Source organism: Plectrocnemia conspersa, unplaced genomic scaffold (assembly GCF_051122295.1).
Source record: "Plectrocnemia conspersa isolate PC_06_02 unplaced genomic scaffold, ASM5112229v1 ptg000008l, whole genome shotgun sequence".
Classification (NCBI taxonomy): Eukaryota; Metazoa; Arthropoda; class Insecta; order Trichoptera; family Polycentropodidae; genus Plectrocnemia; species Plectrocnemia conspersa.
Window position 1 is genome coordinate 19,161,124 of NW_028277172.1, and position 17,974 is coordinate 19,179,097.

The window sequence follows — 17,974 nt, forward strand, 5'->3', positions numbered from 1 at the left end:
TTAACGTTTAAGCTGATTCTGTACATGTATATATATGATACAATAGCCAAAACTATTGTTACCAAAAAAAATACGCTAGTGTATAATAATAATAATTTTTTAACAAGTACAAACAATATAACAACGTAATTATAAATATGCACTGATATTATCTCTTTAAATTAATTACGATATTTAGTATTTTTCATAATATAAATGAGTGCTTAGACTTTAAATTATCTATACGCACACGAGCAGTTACATAAATTAAAATATTTGGGTATAATCTAAGCTCACATGACTTTCATGAAAATCATAATATAGATTTTAGAGATACAAGAATTTTAAATATAGCCTGTAATATTTAAATAAATTTCCACCGAGATCGTAACCATATCTCGTGGGAGTTTTATAGAAAATGACACTACGTGACATTCGTTCACGTTGAACATAACGCTGGAAATTCCAAGATAACTATTTTTAATAAATTAATAATAAATATCTACTAGCTCAAACAAAATTTTATTTTACATTTTAGCAATAATAAAAGCATAACTTAAAAATATCTTTAAAACAAAGTGAAATATTTTGTTGACATGCGATGAAAGGAAAAATAAAAAGATAAATGATAAGAAAAAATGTTTTTATTTTTAGCTTTCATGTTTAAGCTGATAAATGCGATTAGGTCGGCAGCTAATTAAACAAAGTTAAATTCCAAATATGCTTTGTTGGTTATATTTTATCCACATAAAAATCATAAGTTTGTCACGTGAGAAACATTAATTAAAAGTTTGGGAGCTTTCACTGATTTTTTTAAAAAATAACTATTGTACATATTAAGTATTTGCTTAAAAATAAACTACACTTTTAAAAATCGATCACAGTTAAGGAGTTATACAACTTAATATTTTCTACTTCTAAACCTAAAATATTTTAGAAATAGGTATAGCAAAAAGCTTTTATCATACTGTTTTTATTTTTCACGTTTAAGTCTTGGACAAATGTATCTGCTAAAGTAAAAGAATTTTAACTAAAGAGAAAAATTCGCAGAAAAACAGTGTCACACTTGGCAATGCTAAAAGGTAGCCAGTTGTCGATCGATCACCTCTACAGAGACTCTCAGTAATTTTGTAAAAACGGATTCGTTGTCTTTGCGAATCAAAACCTTTGAAGTTATCAGTACAAATTAAATATGTTAATTTATATATGGATATCTGGCATTGATCGCAAAAACAGAAAAAGCAAATGACACCAATTGAATCCCTGAGGGTACTCAATAAAGATCAAAATACTTGTCGGACGAAGGAGTGCCAGAACTTAGATACTGACGACTAGGGATTCCAATCCCGGGATCCCGAATCCCGGGATCCCGGGATCCTGAACGATTTTTAATACCCGATGAGTCCCGGGATTATAAAACATAATCCCGAATTTTTCGGATTGGTTGATTTATCAAGAACAATCGAATTATTATTGACAACATCGTTATATTTCGTGTACAAACTTGCGCAAGTTGCACGTGTCATCTGTGAATCTTTGAGGCTGTGAATCTGAACGTGCTTTTTCAGCAGCAGGCTGCTTAGGAACCAAAATCAGAACAAGGCTAAATGATAAAACACTTGATGCTTTGATGTTACTTCGTGAGCTTTATTCAAAATAATGTTTTCAATTAATTGTGTCTATGAATGTACATACCGTCTTTTTCCGAAAATAAGACACAGTCTTACTTTCTTTTTTGGTCCGAAATATGAGCTAGGTCTTATTATCGGGGGAGGGCTTACTTTTCACGTACAATAAGTAAATTTATATATTTTCGATTATTATTTATTTTTATATAGGAATTTTACATTTATTTAAAATTTATTCAAATACAGTCATTTCATTTTCTTTTGGAACATAGTCATAACTAATCAAATTCTGAATTCCATCCTGAATTTCAATCGCCACATGTTGGCGTTCATTTTATTTGAACTAGGGCTTATTTTCGGGGGAGGGCTTATATTCCAAAAACTCCTGAAAATCACGCTAGGGCTTATTTTCGGAGGATGTCTTATTTTCGGAAAAAGACGGTATGTACATACATTGTCAAAAGTTCATTTTTTTTCTTCTCAAATAAATATATAAGACCTTCCCTTTTTTATTTTTATTATATTATTTTCTATTTTAAGTCCAAGACTAAAATTATACGTACTTTATACATTGTACGTTATAAAAAACAGATGTAAAAATATATTGTATTATTCATTTTAAATTATTTTTATGGATAAAATAACATTAAAATTATCCCGGGACCGGTCCCGGGATCCCGGGATCGACTTATTGCAATACCGAAGTCCCGGGATCAAAATTTTGGCCCGGGATTGAAATCCCTACTGACGACCATTATTCAAATAGCTCAAAATAAAGTTAACCAGACAATTTTAAAATAAACGTTCATAAAAACTTCGAATGTTTTTTGATAGTCAGTATAGAATAATACTTTATCACCGCTTTTGAGAAGCATACCATGCTGATGACATGGTGTGCTTTTTTCATACTGATGCAAAAGCTGGTCCATTAAAATCTGTAAATATATCAAACAACTTTTTCTAATGTTGGTTTTCTAATACGGTTTATCATCATTATTGATATATAACCTTCTACTAAATTATTCATAATATTTATTTATAGATACGTCAAGTATTGTTGGACCAATATCATGGGTTTCACCAAAACAGTGACAAAATCTTTCGATGCGTATCATATCAAATCCGTATACACTACTTACAGATTTTAAGAAGGCATTCGACAAAGTTTGTCACTAGTTATTAGTAATAAAAATGTCGGACCTCGGTGCCCTCAAGTTATTCTCGAGTGATTCAAGCAATTGTAGAAAGTTCTTAACCTATGGTGGACGATTGTCTAAAGATTATTTATTAGTTCGGGGGTTTCTCAAAGATCCAACTTAGGCCTTCTACTCTTTACATGATTTATTAATGACATAAATACGGCAGTTACAAATTCAGTTTTTTTTTTAATTGCATAATTACAAATTGTTTAGAAGCATTCGATCTCTTGTAGACTCTTTCTCACTACAAAGTGATTTAGGGTCTCCACTTAGATTCCCGTCTTAACTGGAAAAGACAATTAGAGAACATCAGACAAAAAGGTCTTTCAGCAATTTCAGCTCTAGCTCCCATATTTAGAAGAAGAAGTGGTCTCAGTAGTAAAAACAAACTCTTGTTGTATAAAACTATGATACGACCACTACTTACTTATGGCGCTCCCGTGTGGTCCAGTTTATCTAATAGCTCCTACAGAAAAATAGGCGTAATTCAAAATAAGTGTTTGAGAATTTCAGTAAATGCCCACCCCAGGATTAGCCTCAACCAACTTCACTTCAGAAGTGAACGTATGGAGACCATAAAGGACTTTTGCCATAGACAGACATTTAACTTCTATAGGAATTTAAAAAACAATAAGAGCACCAACACCTGTCTCACTGATATTGGCAAATACAACCTTAATGACCTACCGTTTAGGTATAAACATAAACTACCTAAACATATCTTAAGAGATGAACCGTCCGAGAAGTTCAACCATCTGCGTCCAGGTGATTACTGCTGTGATACCTGTAAGTCCCCGGAGAGTGTAAGGGCGCCAACTGTTCGATTTCAAATTCGTGCCGTAGGCGCTCGCCGCTAACTTCGGCACTCACGATTAAACCTTTATTATATGTAAACCTCTTAAGGCGAGTACATCAATTTTCCGTTATTGAATATATTTTTGTTATTGTTAATTAGTTGTAAGCTGTTAATTTGTTAGATTGCTCGTCTAAGATTGGTGTGAAAGTTAGTTTTAAATTTTTTAATTTATAATATAAAAATAAAATTCGCAAAGAGGTTTTTGTCAACTTTTCCTCTATAAATAAATGTAATAACATTGTAAAGTTAAACATAGATTATCTTGATTTTGTAGACTTGATTTCGTAATTAAGGAAATAACTAAGGTTAGGTATTTAATATTTTGTAATTGGATATTTATGTTTTTGAAAACATGTATACGAATTATGAAAATAAAGACCTTGTAAAATTAAAATTAAATTTTTAAAGTGATTTAGATTATGTATGGAGATGAGCTTCTGATAACTATCTGCACTTTAGTGTCAGAAAGTTGCATATTGTGTAATTTTCCCAATCTCATTCGCCAGAAAATTATTTCTATCATCTTAATTGGGACGTTTTAGCAAGAAAAACCTTAAATTAATATATCAAAATCACTTTTGAAAACATACTTCGAGCTAATCTAGATCGTATCATTGATTTTTATTATTTTATGATGTTTTCTCCTACTGTGGAATATTTTTTTTTGTATTATAATCATACAATATATTGTCTTTACCATAGTGATGCATTGGAGTAACCTACTATGTCAAAATTATCCTAATTTAATTTAAATAAATAATTATATATGCCTTTTTTACACGCTTAAATTCATTTTAGTAGTTTTAAAATAATAAAATAACACGATTCAGTCTAATTTTAGGAGTCATTAGGCATATGTATATAATCATACAGATAATTAATTTTGCATATTGTTTGGACAAATATCGTTTTTCCAGCCTAAGCCATATTAAAATTTTAATACTCACAAATCCATACCGTCATTATTTTTTAATTCTAAAAATCGACGCGCAAAAACGTTCAGAGTGATTCGCATTCAAACTGGGCCTGGCATATAAAGCTCATCCACGTACAACCATGCACACACACACACTCACATATACATACGGCCAAATCCCCAAAGTTCAAAGCTCACAGCGGCGCATTAAGCTTTCGGATCCGCCTTCCCGATTATTGCATAAATTTCGCCACAAAATGCAACCTGATAGTTGATGCGCGCACAAACCATACAATACTCCGAAGAGAAATACCAAACCCGAAATTCGTCCAGTATTCGTCGAAATACTCCCTAGATTTGTATGTTATGGGTTAAATTAGGGAGTTAGTTTAGTCGAGACAATTTGTAAACTAATCTGTGAACCGTAAAGTGGCATACGTGCCTGTTGAAGCGGGACTAACCTATCAGCCGTTACAAGGTGTAAACGTTTGGGTTTGGTTTATCGTTGAGGTCCCTAGATATATTATGACGACATTGACATTAACTACATTCCATTATACGTGCATACGTTAGGACTTTAGAATATTGGTTTTATCCTGTAGCGATGCTTTCTAAACTTTTTTCTTACTACAGTCTACAAAATTTGATAAAAAACAATAAATTAGACAAACGCTGCTTATTCGTACGTCTACGCTACAATGTTTATATTTTGTTATCAGTAATGATATTGTAAAAAAAATATAAAATTAGCTATTTATCGATTTTTACTAATTATTTATGTAATGTCATTTAGGATAATTTTAATATTACTAAGATGTTAATTCATACAAAGTCAAAATATAATATAAATATAATCAATTTAGATTAAATACATATTTATTTATATGTAAACGTTATAAGATATTTTCTGCTAATGAAAGTACGTTTCTAATTTGAAGACAAACATAAAATCGACAGCGTTATAAACCCACAAAGATATTGCCACACATTGCCGCTTTTACGATTCCGCACGAGATAGGATTCGAAATTAGGTTAGGGAAAGTTGCGAAACTTGGGTTGTTTCTATATAATATTCCCAGTGCAAATTATTATTAGTTTCCAATTTCGCGATATCGAAATGTGTAAACATTGTTTGTTTATTTGTTTCAGAACCTACGTGAGAAACGCCTACACCTATCACCTGAGCGAAATATTTTTCACCGTTGTGAATGAATATACCGATTGGGAGAGAACGGTTCAGGTATATATGAATATATAACAAAATCAGTATAATCGTACAAATATATTGTATTTTAAGTGATTTTTTTATTTTTTTGATAAATGTACTGCTCTTTAGTTATTAAATTTAATATTGTTTAAATGAAGAAACCTTACACAGTAAATTAGCAATTATGTTTGTTTCAACAGATTTTTGATTATTTTCTAATTCTTTTTTAAAAGAATATAGTATAAATAATACATTTTTGCTCTGTAGTATGCTGACGTTTTTAATAATAAATATATATAAATAAAAACAGGTCTATAAAATTGTAATGTCAATATGATTGCAAATATTTATTTATTTTTTAATAAATCTTGTGTAGTAACCTGACAGGCGTAAGCCATCAGGTGTAATCAATACCTATAAGTATTAACCACTAGACTGAAAGTTTGTGAATCGGTGATATATATAATAATAATAATTAATTTTAAATTTTATAAATTTTAAATTTATAACCAATAGGTGTCATTGCAGCTGCAGCTGGTATTTTTTATAAATGAAAATTAGAGCTCGAACCCGCAACTTTAGAGTTACTAGTCTGAGACGTTACATACTACGCTATTTCATCCTTAATATACAATATTTTTTAATCACGTGCTCGTTAAAAATATAATTTTTATAATATTTTTGATAAGAAAAATAATATTTATATTTTAACCAGACACTTTAATTTATAATTTTCTGTAGTTACATTGCAACGTTATTAATTCAATTTTAATATCATTGATTGACGAATTTTTCTGAGAAAGAATAAATTTGTAAATTTGACAAATTTGTTTTAGAAATTGAAGTAAATTTGTCTGATAAGGTATTATGCCTGCACTACACTCTCTGGAAGTTAGTCAAGATTGGCCAAGGACAGACAATATAGTGGGTTAGTTAGTCGTAATATTTTTTGAGTGCCTGAATATTATGTAAACTGTCATATTTTTTAATATCGTGAATTTATTTTAATTATTATTGTAATCTGGAAACCTTCATTACTTCCTTAAAAAAAAACTTTATAGTAAATCAGACACAATGGTAAAGTATTTAAGGTGACTGAATCAAGTCACAGTTCAAATATTCAACCCCTTTATTTTGCTTCAGCTGAATCATTATGTTTGTAAAAAATATATATCATTTTATATTTTTTTCAAAGTAAAGCAAGATAAGAATCAGATTGACTGAGATTTTATGATAATAAAATACAATTTTGTTTTGTAATAATATATGTTATAAGCATGTTAACATTTCGAATAAAAATATGATCAATTTGAATACGAATATGTTTTTTCACATGTACAAATAGTAATTTATTTATTTTTTCTTTTCTAATCTCATGGATGAACATCGTGAAATATTAAAAAAATAAAATCGATCTAAGTCATGCATATTTTGATTGCTAGCTGTAATAATATTTATAAATGATAACATTTATTTATAGACTTTAATTTTATTCTGTTATCTCACTACTTACTTAATAATTGCTGACAATTTTACGCATTGCTCTATTGCCAATCATGTTGTAACGGAAGATTTACAATAAATAAATGATTTTTAGATACTATTATATTTAAAAAATATTTTCTTAAATCAGAAGGGTTCAAAAATAAAAAATATGAAACGATTTTTAGTTTAATTATAATTATTATCTGATTTTAGCAGCATCCAATCAACATGCGCGATGCAACCGTAGCAGCTCTCAGCGATGCTCAATTCGTAGCACCGTTGGTCCAGACCGCAGATTTGCTCAGCGCTTCTCCAACTCCGGGAATTCCCCGCGACAATCCATCGCCGAAGACATTCTTCTACGTATTCGACTATCAGACCAAGGACGGAGACTATCCTCAGGTATGTGTCGCTTTCGAACTTACGATTATGCCGATCTCAGTATCTTGTACATTATTAACCGGAAATACATAACATTGTACCAATACCATATCAACCAAGCTTCCGAGCGTGGTAAAGTTTGTCGGGTCGAACAAGTTGTTTGTTCTTCGGTTTTGGGCCGAATTCGATATTCGGAACAAGTTGCATCCGTGCCTAGTTTCCAAAACTTGTCCCGGTAAATAATTACAAATGGTGCTCCAACCGCGATCGTCACAGTTTGTGCTAAACTTTACCAGACGTATCATAAGATGTGGAGAAATATGCTATATTTAATAAGTATTTTTTTATAAACATTTGTTGGTATCGATACAGGTATAAATGTAATGGTTGACAATTCATTAGTTATACAACTTTGCTCTATGATAGTCTTAAATTTATTGCCAACGATATTTTTTAAAAACTTTTGTTGTACTTAATAGCCCGTTGATAAATAATTTTATTTATTTTATTTAGGAGCCATTAAGTAATAAAAAAAATAGTAAACTACCTTTTTGCTTACGAAAAAAAAGACTGTTGATAAAAATTTGACTATATACAACAACTTTATTTGAAAAAGATCAGAGCAAAAAGAATCAATAGTAAAAAGCTAGAGTTGTCCTATGGAAATGGCATGTTATACAAAAAAATCTAATCGATGACGATCCCGGGATTTGGGGATTGGAATTTGACGATCCAGTGATTCCGGGATCTACATATTATATGTACAAATATATTTACTGATTAGCTTTTATGAAACTATTGTTTCGTCGTGTAACTGTTTCATCGTAATTTTTTTAATTGATAGGGATTCCAAGGCATCTGGAAAAGATGACTAAAGAGAATCCATTAGATCCCGTTTCTATTAGCTTTGGAATTTATAGTGTATTTTGCTCGTGTTCTTTATCTTAAATTTCTATAAAAGTCAATAAAACTTTTCTTAAAGCTTTTTTAAATTGGTGTTTAATAAATATTTCACTGCATCGGTTAAGTCCTTTTTTTTACAAAAAATTATCATGTTTTTACTAAATTTAAAATTTTTTTAAATATTAAATTTTTTAAATTTTAACTCAATCAATCGCAAATAATTTTAAGAATTTTAAAACTTGTAATGTTTGCCATTTACACTAATATTTTTGTTAAATAATCACGGATTTTTTTTAAATCGATTTTAATATATTACATTTAAAAAACCGAAACTTTTAGTCAATGCATGCATTGACGAGAATTAACACTTTAACTGTAACAAAGACTTTTTGATTTACTTGTGACTACAACATTCGTATAAAAGTTTTCACTATTTCACATACAATTACAAGTTCAAATTGTAGGGTATTTCCTTTATTAAATTCTTTTAATTATAATCAAATATAAGTAAATATGGTAGCAAGTTTTTTTCCACCTTTATGATTGAAAAATGTAGGGTGGAATGATGTAAATCGCTACGAATGTGTGATTTGAATTGTGTCTAATGAAATATAACACAAAGGCGCAGTTACACCGAGGCGATCGTTTTAAAAATTACTCGTACGAGCGGAGATGAAAAGGGGTTTGCTGCATCCGAGCACATCACAATAGTATGTATAGTAATGGCCTAAGGGATTCTAGCGAAACCGCAACAACGTGGCTAGATTTTCTATGCACTGTTTCCTTCCATCGAGCCTTAATGCCCTGTACTCTGATAGACACAGACACATAATTCAATACGACCCTGGTCAACGAACAATGAGTGCACTATTCAAGAACTGTATCATTTTAAAACATGGTTGAATACATTTTAAAAATAGCCATATTTATCTGATTTATTTTTTTAAAACGACCAGAAATGATATAATTAAAAACCTTTACGCATAACTACTTTTTGGCCTTAATATATTAAGTATTCATTTCAACTAACTCTTGGTTAAAATAGGTTTTAATGCTAAATTATTATTTTTTTAATATTAATTATCATTTATGGCTGTCGTTAATTTTACTTTATTCTTCAAGGTGCTTAAGTGTGTGATTTATGACAATCGTTTGATATAATTAAATCACATCGTCGCGCAAATCCAATAAATTTCGCATTAAAATAATAAATGTACGGTACTTTACGAGCAAAAAATGTATATATGACAAACGTCGGTGATCATTTGAATTTTTTTTCCTACCATTGACCAGGCAATATGATGAATACGACAGACTTTAGAGCGAATATCCTGCTTGACGTTTATTTTGACGGATAATATATCACCGGTTGATGTATGGCGTTAAAGGGTTTAAAAAATAATAGAATATAAAGTAGTACACATAAAAATTAGAATAAAATTGTAATTATTTTTTTATTATTTTTTTTTGTTATATAGCTTATAACACTCCTAAATTATTAACTATAAAAGGGATAATGAAAAAGTATGAAGACTAAAGTACACGTTTTTTTAACAGTGAATATAGTAAATATAGGTACAAATACTATTAAATAAATATTTTATTCATGCTTAGTATAGATTTTTTATGTGTTTAATAAAAATAGCATTAAAATCTAAATGTTTATTTAACTTACGGGACAAGATTTTTACTTAAAAATCATGTGTATCGTGTACTTTAAATAAGTGATCATAAGATGCTGCAATTAATTAAATAGACCAAAATTTTGAAATGGTATACGGTTGATTGTAAAAGCATATGCTAATGATACTATATCATATGTGTTATAAATTCACCTTAATTTCCCTATGGCAGTAAATAAATAAAAAAAACAGTAGCTCAATGTAATTGGAATTATGATAATATTATTTCTCTTATGGGCAATTCTATGTCGCATTATCACAAGCAGATGAGCAAAAATATCCATGTGATGGAGGATAAAAATTATTTAATAAAAAATATCGATTAAGGTCAAGTGTTGAAGGATACGATATAACTGGGAACAAAACGCTGACAAAGCCGGATGAAAAAGTTAGTAATATACTTTGATATACTTACTCTATTAGCGCTGATAAATTTCATGTCATGACATTTTCTAGAAAACTGCTTTCAACAAGATTTTCCAACTCAATTAGTCTCCCTATATAAGAAGATCTTTCACCCTAATTATTATGTAAAATTTTGAACTTATATTTTTTATATATCATATAACTTTCTCGTTAAGCAAATTCGTGTGAAATAAAAATAAAATCTAGTATACTATAAAAATAAAAAAGAATGAAAGCATTATTTATAATAAGCACATGTAAATAAACAATATTACATTTAATATGTTTTTTAGCAATAATTGCATTCATTGCAAACTATACATTTTAAAAATATAACTAACAACAACTATATATTTTTATACTTTTTTTAGTTTAAAAGTATATTTATTTTTGTAGTATACCGCATATTATGTAACCATATAAATGGCTTTGTCGACGAAAAAGTGTTAAAAAGCAACGAATTTGCCTCAAATATTCACAAAGAAATTCGTCAATAAAAAATCCGTATAAAAAAGCTAATATGATTTTACATTCACCCCGTGTTTTATCATTTTTTTTCTGACAAATATGTATAAAGAAATATTTTTGTACTGTGTATTCGTCACAATTTTTATTTTTCATCATATTCAATTTGTTTAAAAAATACTTTTTTTTGTGCTAATTTATAAAATAGTATATATTTATATACATATATATGCAATACTTAGTTTTTTCCTATTTTTTCAGCTGTTAAGAATTACTTTTCTGCTGAAAAAATCGACTTAAATAATTGCTATATTTTAATGGTTTGTAAAATTTTGTTGTAAAAAATTTAGGTTTTATTGGTACTTTTGATGATGTGCATTAATATAAAGAGTTCTTTTCTTTTAATAACAGTTTTCTTTATCATAAGAAAACTGTATTTAATTTTCTTGTTATTATTTGGACCACTTTTTTATTAATAATTTTTTGTTTAGAATAAGGTGTGTTTATCAAATACCTATTAAATAAGTAATTTCATATAATTTAAAACAATAAAGTACACAATACATAGGAGACTTTGATTAAATAACGTGAAAAACAGAATTTTTATTTTCTCTATTTTCGAATGCTTCTCGATTTTCTCGAAAAACTTTGATAAATAAAAAATATATGCATTAAAATAGTACAGTATATTATTTAAAATATCTTGCGAAATTTTTTCAATATTTTTTTGCTAATAATGTAATTTATGGTAATTAAGATATAAGAGAACCTAAAGATTATTAAAACACATATTATTTATTAAAACATATTATTTTAAACATTAAAACGCTGTATGAAAATTATTGAGAAATCGGAAAAATTTTCGGGAAATGAGAATTCTCGTTTTATCACTTATCTCCAGAAATTCTCGAAAATTAACACGTTATATATAAATAAATATATATATAAAAAATATATAAGAACTTTAAATAAATCATTTATTTGTTTATATGCTATTATTTAATATACATCGTAATTAAAAAAAAATGATTGTTTTTCCACCAATTTTCATTAGGGAAATATTCTATTATTAACTATTTTTTTATTACTAAATATTTAAAAAATATTTTAGCTTAGTTTTAAATATTGTAATTTTGAATATTTAGTAAAAAACTAATACTAACTATAAAAAAATGAAGGGAAAAAATAAAATAAAGTCATTATTTTTATATATTGTCAATTTTATTCTTAATTTGGTATTTAAGTATATTTCTACAGACAATATATTATACAGAGGTACTCCTCCCTTACCGACTGAATTTCGTTTCTACGACTAGGTTGTTAAATTATTTGGCTGATAAGTAAGAAACTTAATCGATTTTTGTTTATTATTAATAGGGATGTACCAAATATTTGACATAACATAAAAATATATTTAAAAAAATTATGAAGATGATGTATAAAAAAAAAAATATTTATAAAAAAAATAATATTATCATTATTATTATCAGTATCATCATTACTGTCATCATTGGAGTTATCAGTGCCTGTAGAGGGCTCTAAAGCGGTAGATGACGGCTAGAAAATGAAAGTAGTTTGAAGGGTAGGAGTCCTGGATGTAGCAAGTGTAGTTTTATTTTTTTTTTGATAGATTTAACGATGGCATCATAAGCACTCGGATATTTAAAATCATGTTTTTGATTTATTACATATGTTTAGTATCGTGACACTACAGAGGTTAACTTTAAAGCATGTAGGGTTACTTTTGAATTGAAAAGCCCATTTGTTGCAATTATGAATAAAGGTGCACTTTTAACCAGCGCATTATTTATCTTATTGGTAACTTTATTACTTTTTACCATGCTGATTATTACACTACATTTTATACCAAAGCAATAAATTAATTCACTTAAAAAAAAGCACATGCTTGTGCCAATGCAATGTTGTAAAAGTTTAAGATATTTTGATGCTATCTTCACATTTTTCATTGGTTAAGGTTTTGGTTAATATAATATATTTTAAGATACGATGCTGATGGCGTTTATATGCGCTACCTTGTCGGTATTATAAAATATATTGTTTTATGATATTATACTATTTATACAATATATAAAGAAGAGTTTTACATATCCGCCGCATGTGCGCAATTTAGACAACCAACTGCAAGATAAATTTGTGGGTCGCGGTTCACTTTCGGATTTTCAATAACCGGTACGTGTCGACCTTTTCTCCATATTTTTTTTGCTACTCTTGTTTTCCTTCCTCCAGTGAAGGAGCAGAACTCAGCAGATTTTCCTCCAGGCAAATCGCACCCGTTTCTCGCGTGTGACGTCGTGATTCTTGGCGCGTGACTCCACAGACAACTTTGCTCATAAAACAACTTGTTAACTCACACCTGAACGTGAGCGCATCTAAACTACGTCATTTCCGAGGACGTGTATTCAAAAATGGTAACGGGAACGGGTGTGTTTGCATTCGGGCGAAAGCTTCTTTCGGTGTTTTCCAAACGCGTGACGTCATCAGTGGATGGTGATGGAATCCAAATCGAAAATTTTCATCTGGACCGAGAGTCTTTGATAAAATATGCAGAGCCGGGGACACTTTGCCTTCATATCTCTCGATATTCGCTGCTATATATACATCTTCTGTTGATATTCCTTCATATTAGGGAGCTCGAAACTTTCAGTCAAATGTAAATTGCATTTCGATACCAAAAGTTTAAAATTTCCGATGTATGAAATTAGAATTATTACCTATTTAAATTATATCGGCTAGTGCAAAATATATATATTATTATTGTATTATTTATACTTAAAAAATGTATTTTTAAAAAAAAACATACATTTTGCTCAATTTTTTTTAATACGTTTTTCTTTAAAATTATAATAGATATAGCAAATATTTAACACTAATGTTTAGTGAAGAATATTCCGTGGACGATTTTAGTAAAAATGTGTCTGAATAGGCATAAAAAATGAACAAATAGTAGAAAGAATTTCGTGTATGCAATACCCGTATTTGTTTTCACTTCGCCAGCCATCCCTATTATAAAAAAAAGGCTGGCAGGCTGCGGTGGCAAGACTACTGGGAGCTCCTAGGTACCGTAAGACTTGCTTAAGATAAATCAAATGTATTTATTTTATATTGACACGTCGCACATATCATACAAAAATATTTAAGGTTTTAAATTAAATTGCGCTGAAATATTAGCCGATAGGATTTTTTGTATAGATCCTTTGTAGTCCAAGAGGGCCAATATTTCGGCATTCTTGGATTTAAAGGAATGACATTTTTTACTTTGATATCCTTCCTTGATAAAACTACTTAGGTTAATCCCCTACAATTATTTTATTCTTTGCTTCTACTTTTGAGCAATATCATCGTTTTTGTAATTTAAGCAATGGAGATATTGTTTTTAACAAATATAATACATAGATTTAAAATTATATATTTTTTTCGGTACCACTGGTATAACATTTTGTAATACCGGTAGTTTCGAAAGTATGTATTACAATCGGTATTGCAATCTCTAGTGGTCATGGATGATTATTAACATATTTTAAAAGTGTGTGGTTATTGTGCAATTTTACGTGTCATGCATGATTTATGTGTTCTTTATTACGCCACCCTTTTATTGAGTAGCTCTTTCTTTTGCAGTTTTAAGCTACTTAATATAATTCGCGTGAGGTCTTTATTAATTATGGACGAAGACGCTTTTATCATCCGTAAGATTTTTATTTTATTGTTAAGTCATCTGTCACTTTTAAAAAAATAAATCATTAAGATTCCCACAGATGTGTATCTAAAACTTTTTTAATAAAGTTATTCATTATTTGATCATTGATCTCGGCAAAGCGTTTTTAACGTATGAGTCGCTTTTTTCTCTAACTGTGCTCCATTGATCTAAAAAGATAATAACTTGATAAAGCGAAGTCTGGCGAATATGAAGGGTGCGGTAGAGTCTCTCAGTTTAACTGCAGGATTTTTTCACAGATCAGTTTCGCTATATGATTTTCCTTTATTATTCTTTTCTTATTGATAAAACTTGTATTTTGATTAATTTCTGACAGTAAAGATTTGCAGTAACGGTTTTATCTAGCTTCAATAATTCGTAGTTAATTATTCTTCGTACATCCCACCAAATGCACAGAATGTATTTAATTCGGAGATAGCCATTGTCTTTTACGATTCCCATTGTCGTAAACAATCCATTTTTCGTCCCCGGTTACTATCTGGTATAAAAAGAGAGGAATTTTTATCTCGACAACAAAGAATTGCACATGTTTCTCCGCTCGTCCTTGTTATCCCGAGAAAGTTAATGCGGCGTCTAAATTCACATCCTGTACGTTTTTCCGATGCGTTTTAAATTTAATTGGATTGTTGCCATGAAGACCCGAGTTTTAGTGACAGTTTTTAAATGGTTTGATCTGATTCAACCAACGACTTAAGGACGTGTTCATCAAAATTTTATAATAAAATTTGAAAATTGAAATTGTATATTATAATTTTACCGAAGAGCAGTTCTCAGGTATTTTTAACATGTTTAATACTGTTTTCTGAGCAGCGCTTATGCACTCATGAGAGTCACTTATATACCAACCTTCCACACTGGGACAGACGGGCCTCTAGCGTGTCAATGTTCGGTGACTTTTATTAGGGGGGCGCCTAGAGAGTCGCGATCGCGTACCTTATTCTTGCCCATCGCGGTCAGGATGTCAGCGATTGAAACGGCTTATTTTTTGTAACTCATCCATCAGTTTTAGGAATTTTATTAAGATTTAATTAAATATTATTTATTGAGTTCGTTCCTAATATTTTGGACATGTTTTATACATACCTGTTTATTATTAAAAAAATAATCACCATTTTGTATTTTTATTATAGCATATGTTTAATTTTATATATGAATATTTAATTGTATAATAAATTTAGTTACGGAGGCAGCTGAATATTTATAATTTAATCAAGTTTTTAATATAAAAATATGATAATCTGTTTGACTATATGCTTTACTTCAACCTTAACCGGAAGACTTTTTTCGGTACAATCTCGGTCGATGTTGATTATAACCATTATTTACAGTCGGTGGGGTGTTTATTAAAAATAATGAGGTAGCATGACTAGCAGGGTTGTCAATCAAGCGGGAACGAGACGAGTTCATTAATTTAACCGCGTCGTTTTATAACATTTTTCACACGTCTATCAAAGCGGCAGTTAATGTAACCGAGTTTCCGCCATGAATTTGCACGCGCTAAATTAATGAACGAACATTTTTTTATAAATTTCCATTTAGATACTACATAATATTATATAGTAAAAATGACACTATATTAATTTCATAAATATTTTTGGTTTATTAAAACACTCTTAAACAATATATTAATATGTCGTAAATTTTATTAAAAAAAAATACTTTAACCTTTCCAATATACGCAATCAAACTTTAAATCGAAGATGTATATTAATCATGACTTTAAATTATTCGACTTTAAAAACTAATATTGAAATTGTCCAATTATTATTTGATGGAATTAAATACATATTTGGTAATATGTATTTAAACCAATAATAAAAATGTTTGTTTAAAGTATTTTTTAATTATAATTTATTATTTATTAAATAATATAGTTTCTTGAAAATTACAATGTATTATAAATCATAATTTATAAAAATAATTCCAATGATTTTTTAAATGCATTTAAAAAAATATAAAATTGTTTTTATAAATATAATTTAGTTCTTATAAGTTCATATATTTCATTTTTTTCTTATAGCCTCTGCTGTATACCATACATTTTATTTTTATATAACGAAATCCTATTTTATGTCGTCCAGACACACAGTTACTAGGCGCCGCATTCCGAAAAAATATATACAGGGATCATTCAAATAAATTATTTTTTCCTTGCTCACATGTATCGCGTATATTCCGTTTAAATGATGTAATGTGTGTGTTTTATTGCTTCAGCGATATTTGAAGATAAATTCGAAAGGCCCCGCGTGCGAACTACGATGTGCTACGGTCCAAGCTTTAACGTCACGTAAACCTAACATTTATAATAATATAAGAAAGCGTACCCATCATGGCGCCATAAGAAAGGTATTTGATTAATAAAGCTGATGTATGTCACACACTGTGTATACTCTATATTAGATTTGAAAGAGAACTTGTGTCATATTATATCAGCCTATAAAGGTTAATAAAATACAACTCATATTTTGTAACAGAGCTCGTTTTTGTAAGTAATGGATTAATTTCGATATAAAGAAACAATATTACGTTTATTTCAATAATATTAATAATTTTATATATACTATATTTGATACTAGTTTAGAACCATTCTCATGTATACAATTTAATAATAGCTACAATTTGATAATAAACGTTTAGTGGTTATAATTTAATGGAAAATCTAATAAAAAACTTTTTACAATTTAAGCGATTAAAAGACAATAAATTTAATCATAATTTAAGTACATTTTACTGAAAATCTAGAACTATATAATTAAATATGATATTTTTTTCGGCATTTCGTAATTAAATTTAAGGTTGTTTGTATTGTAGTCACCGTTTATAAGTTAATGGGTTAGAGTGGTTTCGCGATTTTTTTTCTAATACTTTCTTATGAAAATAACAGTGTTCTTTCATTATTGCTATTTTAAAGCTAATATGCATAAAAATTTGTATTACGTATTATTTTTATAGCTTAATTTTAACCTATTTAAAATAAAGATAAAAATAGTATTTCTGGTGTTACTCAGGGAAGCATATGTCAAAATGGGTCTAATTATAATAATTGCTTACAGATTAAAATTTTATTTTTTATAGTTAGCTTTCTCTTTCTAATAAATATCAGTCTAAGGGCCGCAATGGCAAGCCCTTTAAAGT

The 17,974-nt window shown here is 28.9% G+C and overlaps 1 protein-coding gene across 2 annotated transcripts in view; it reads left to right on the forward strand.

Moving 5' to 3' along the window:
* The window catches only part of LOC148233277 (neuroligin-4, X-linked-like), a 388,707-nt gene that overhangs the window by 309,135 nt on the left and 61,598 nt on the right, over positions 1 to 17,974 (forward strand). The window contains exons 7-8 of one of the 2 annotated variants that reach the window (XM_088190274.1): positions 5,728 to 5,818; positions 7,484 to 7,672. In XM_088190274.1, coding sequence (XP_088046400.1) covers positions 5,728 to 5,818; positions 7,484 to 7,672 — 280 coding nt within the window. The remainder of the gene's footprint in view (positions 1 to 5,727; positions 5,819 to 7,483; positions 7,673 to 17,974) is intronic. The other variant, XM_088190275.1, reaches the window with a different exon arrangement.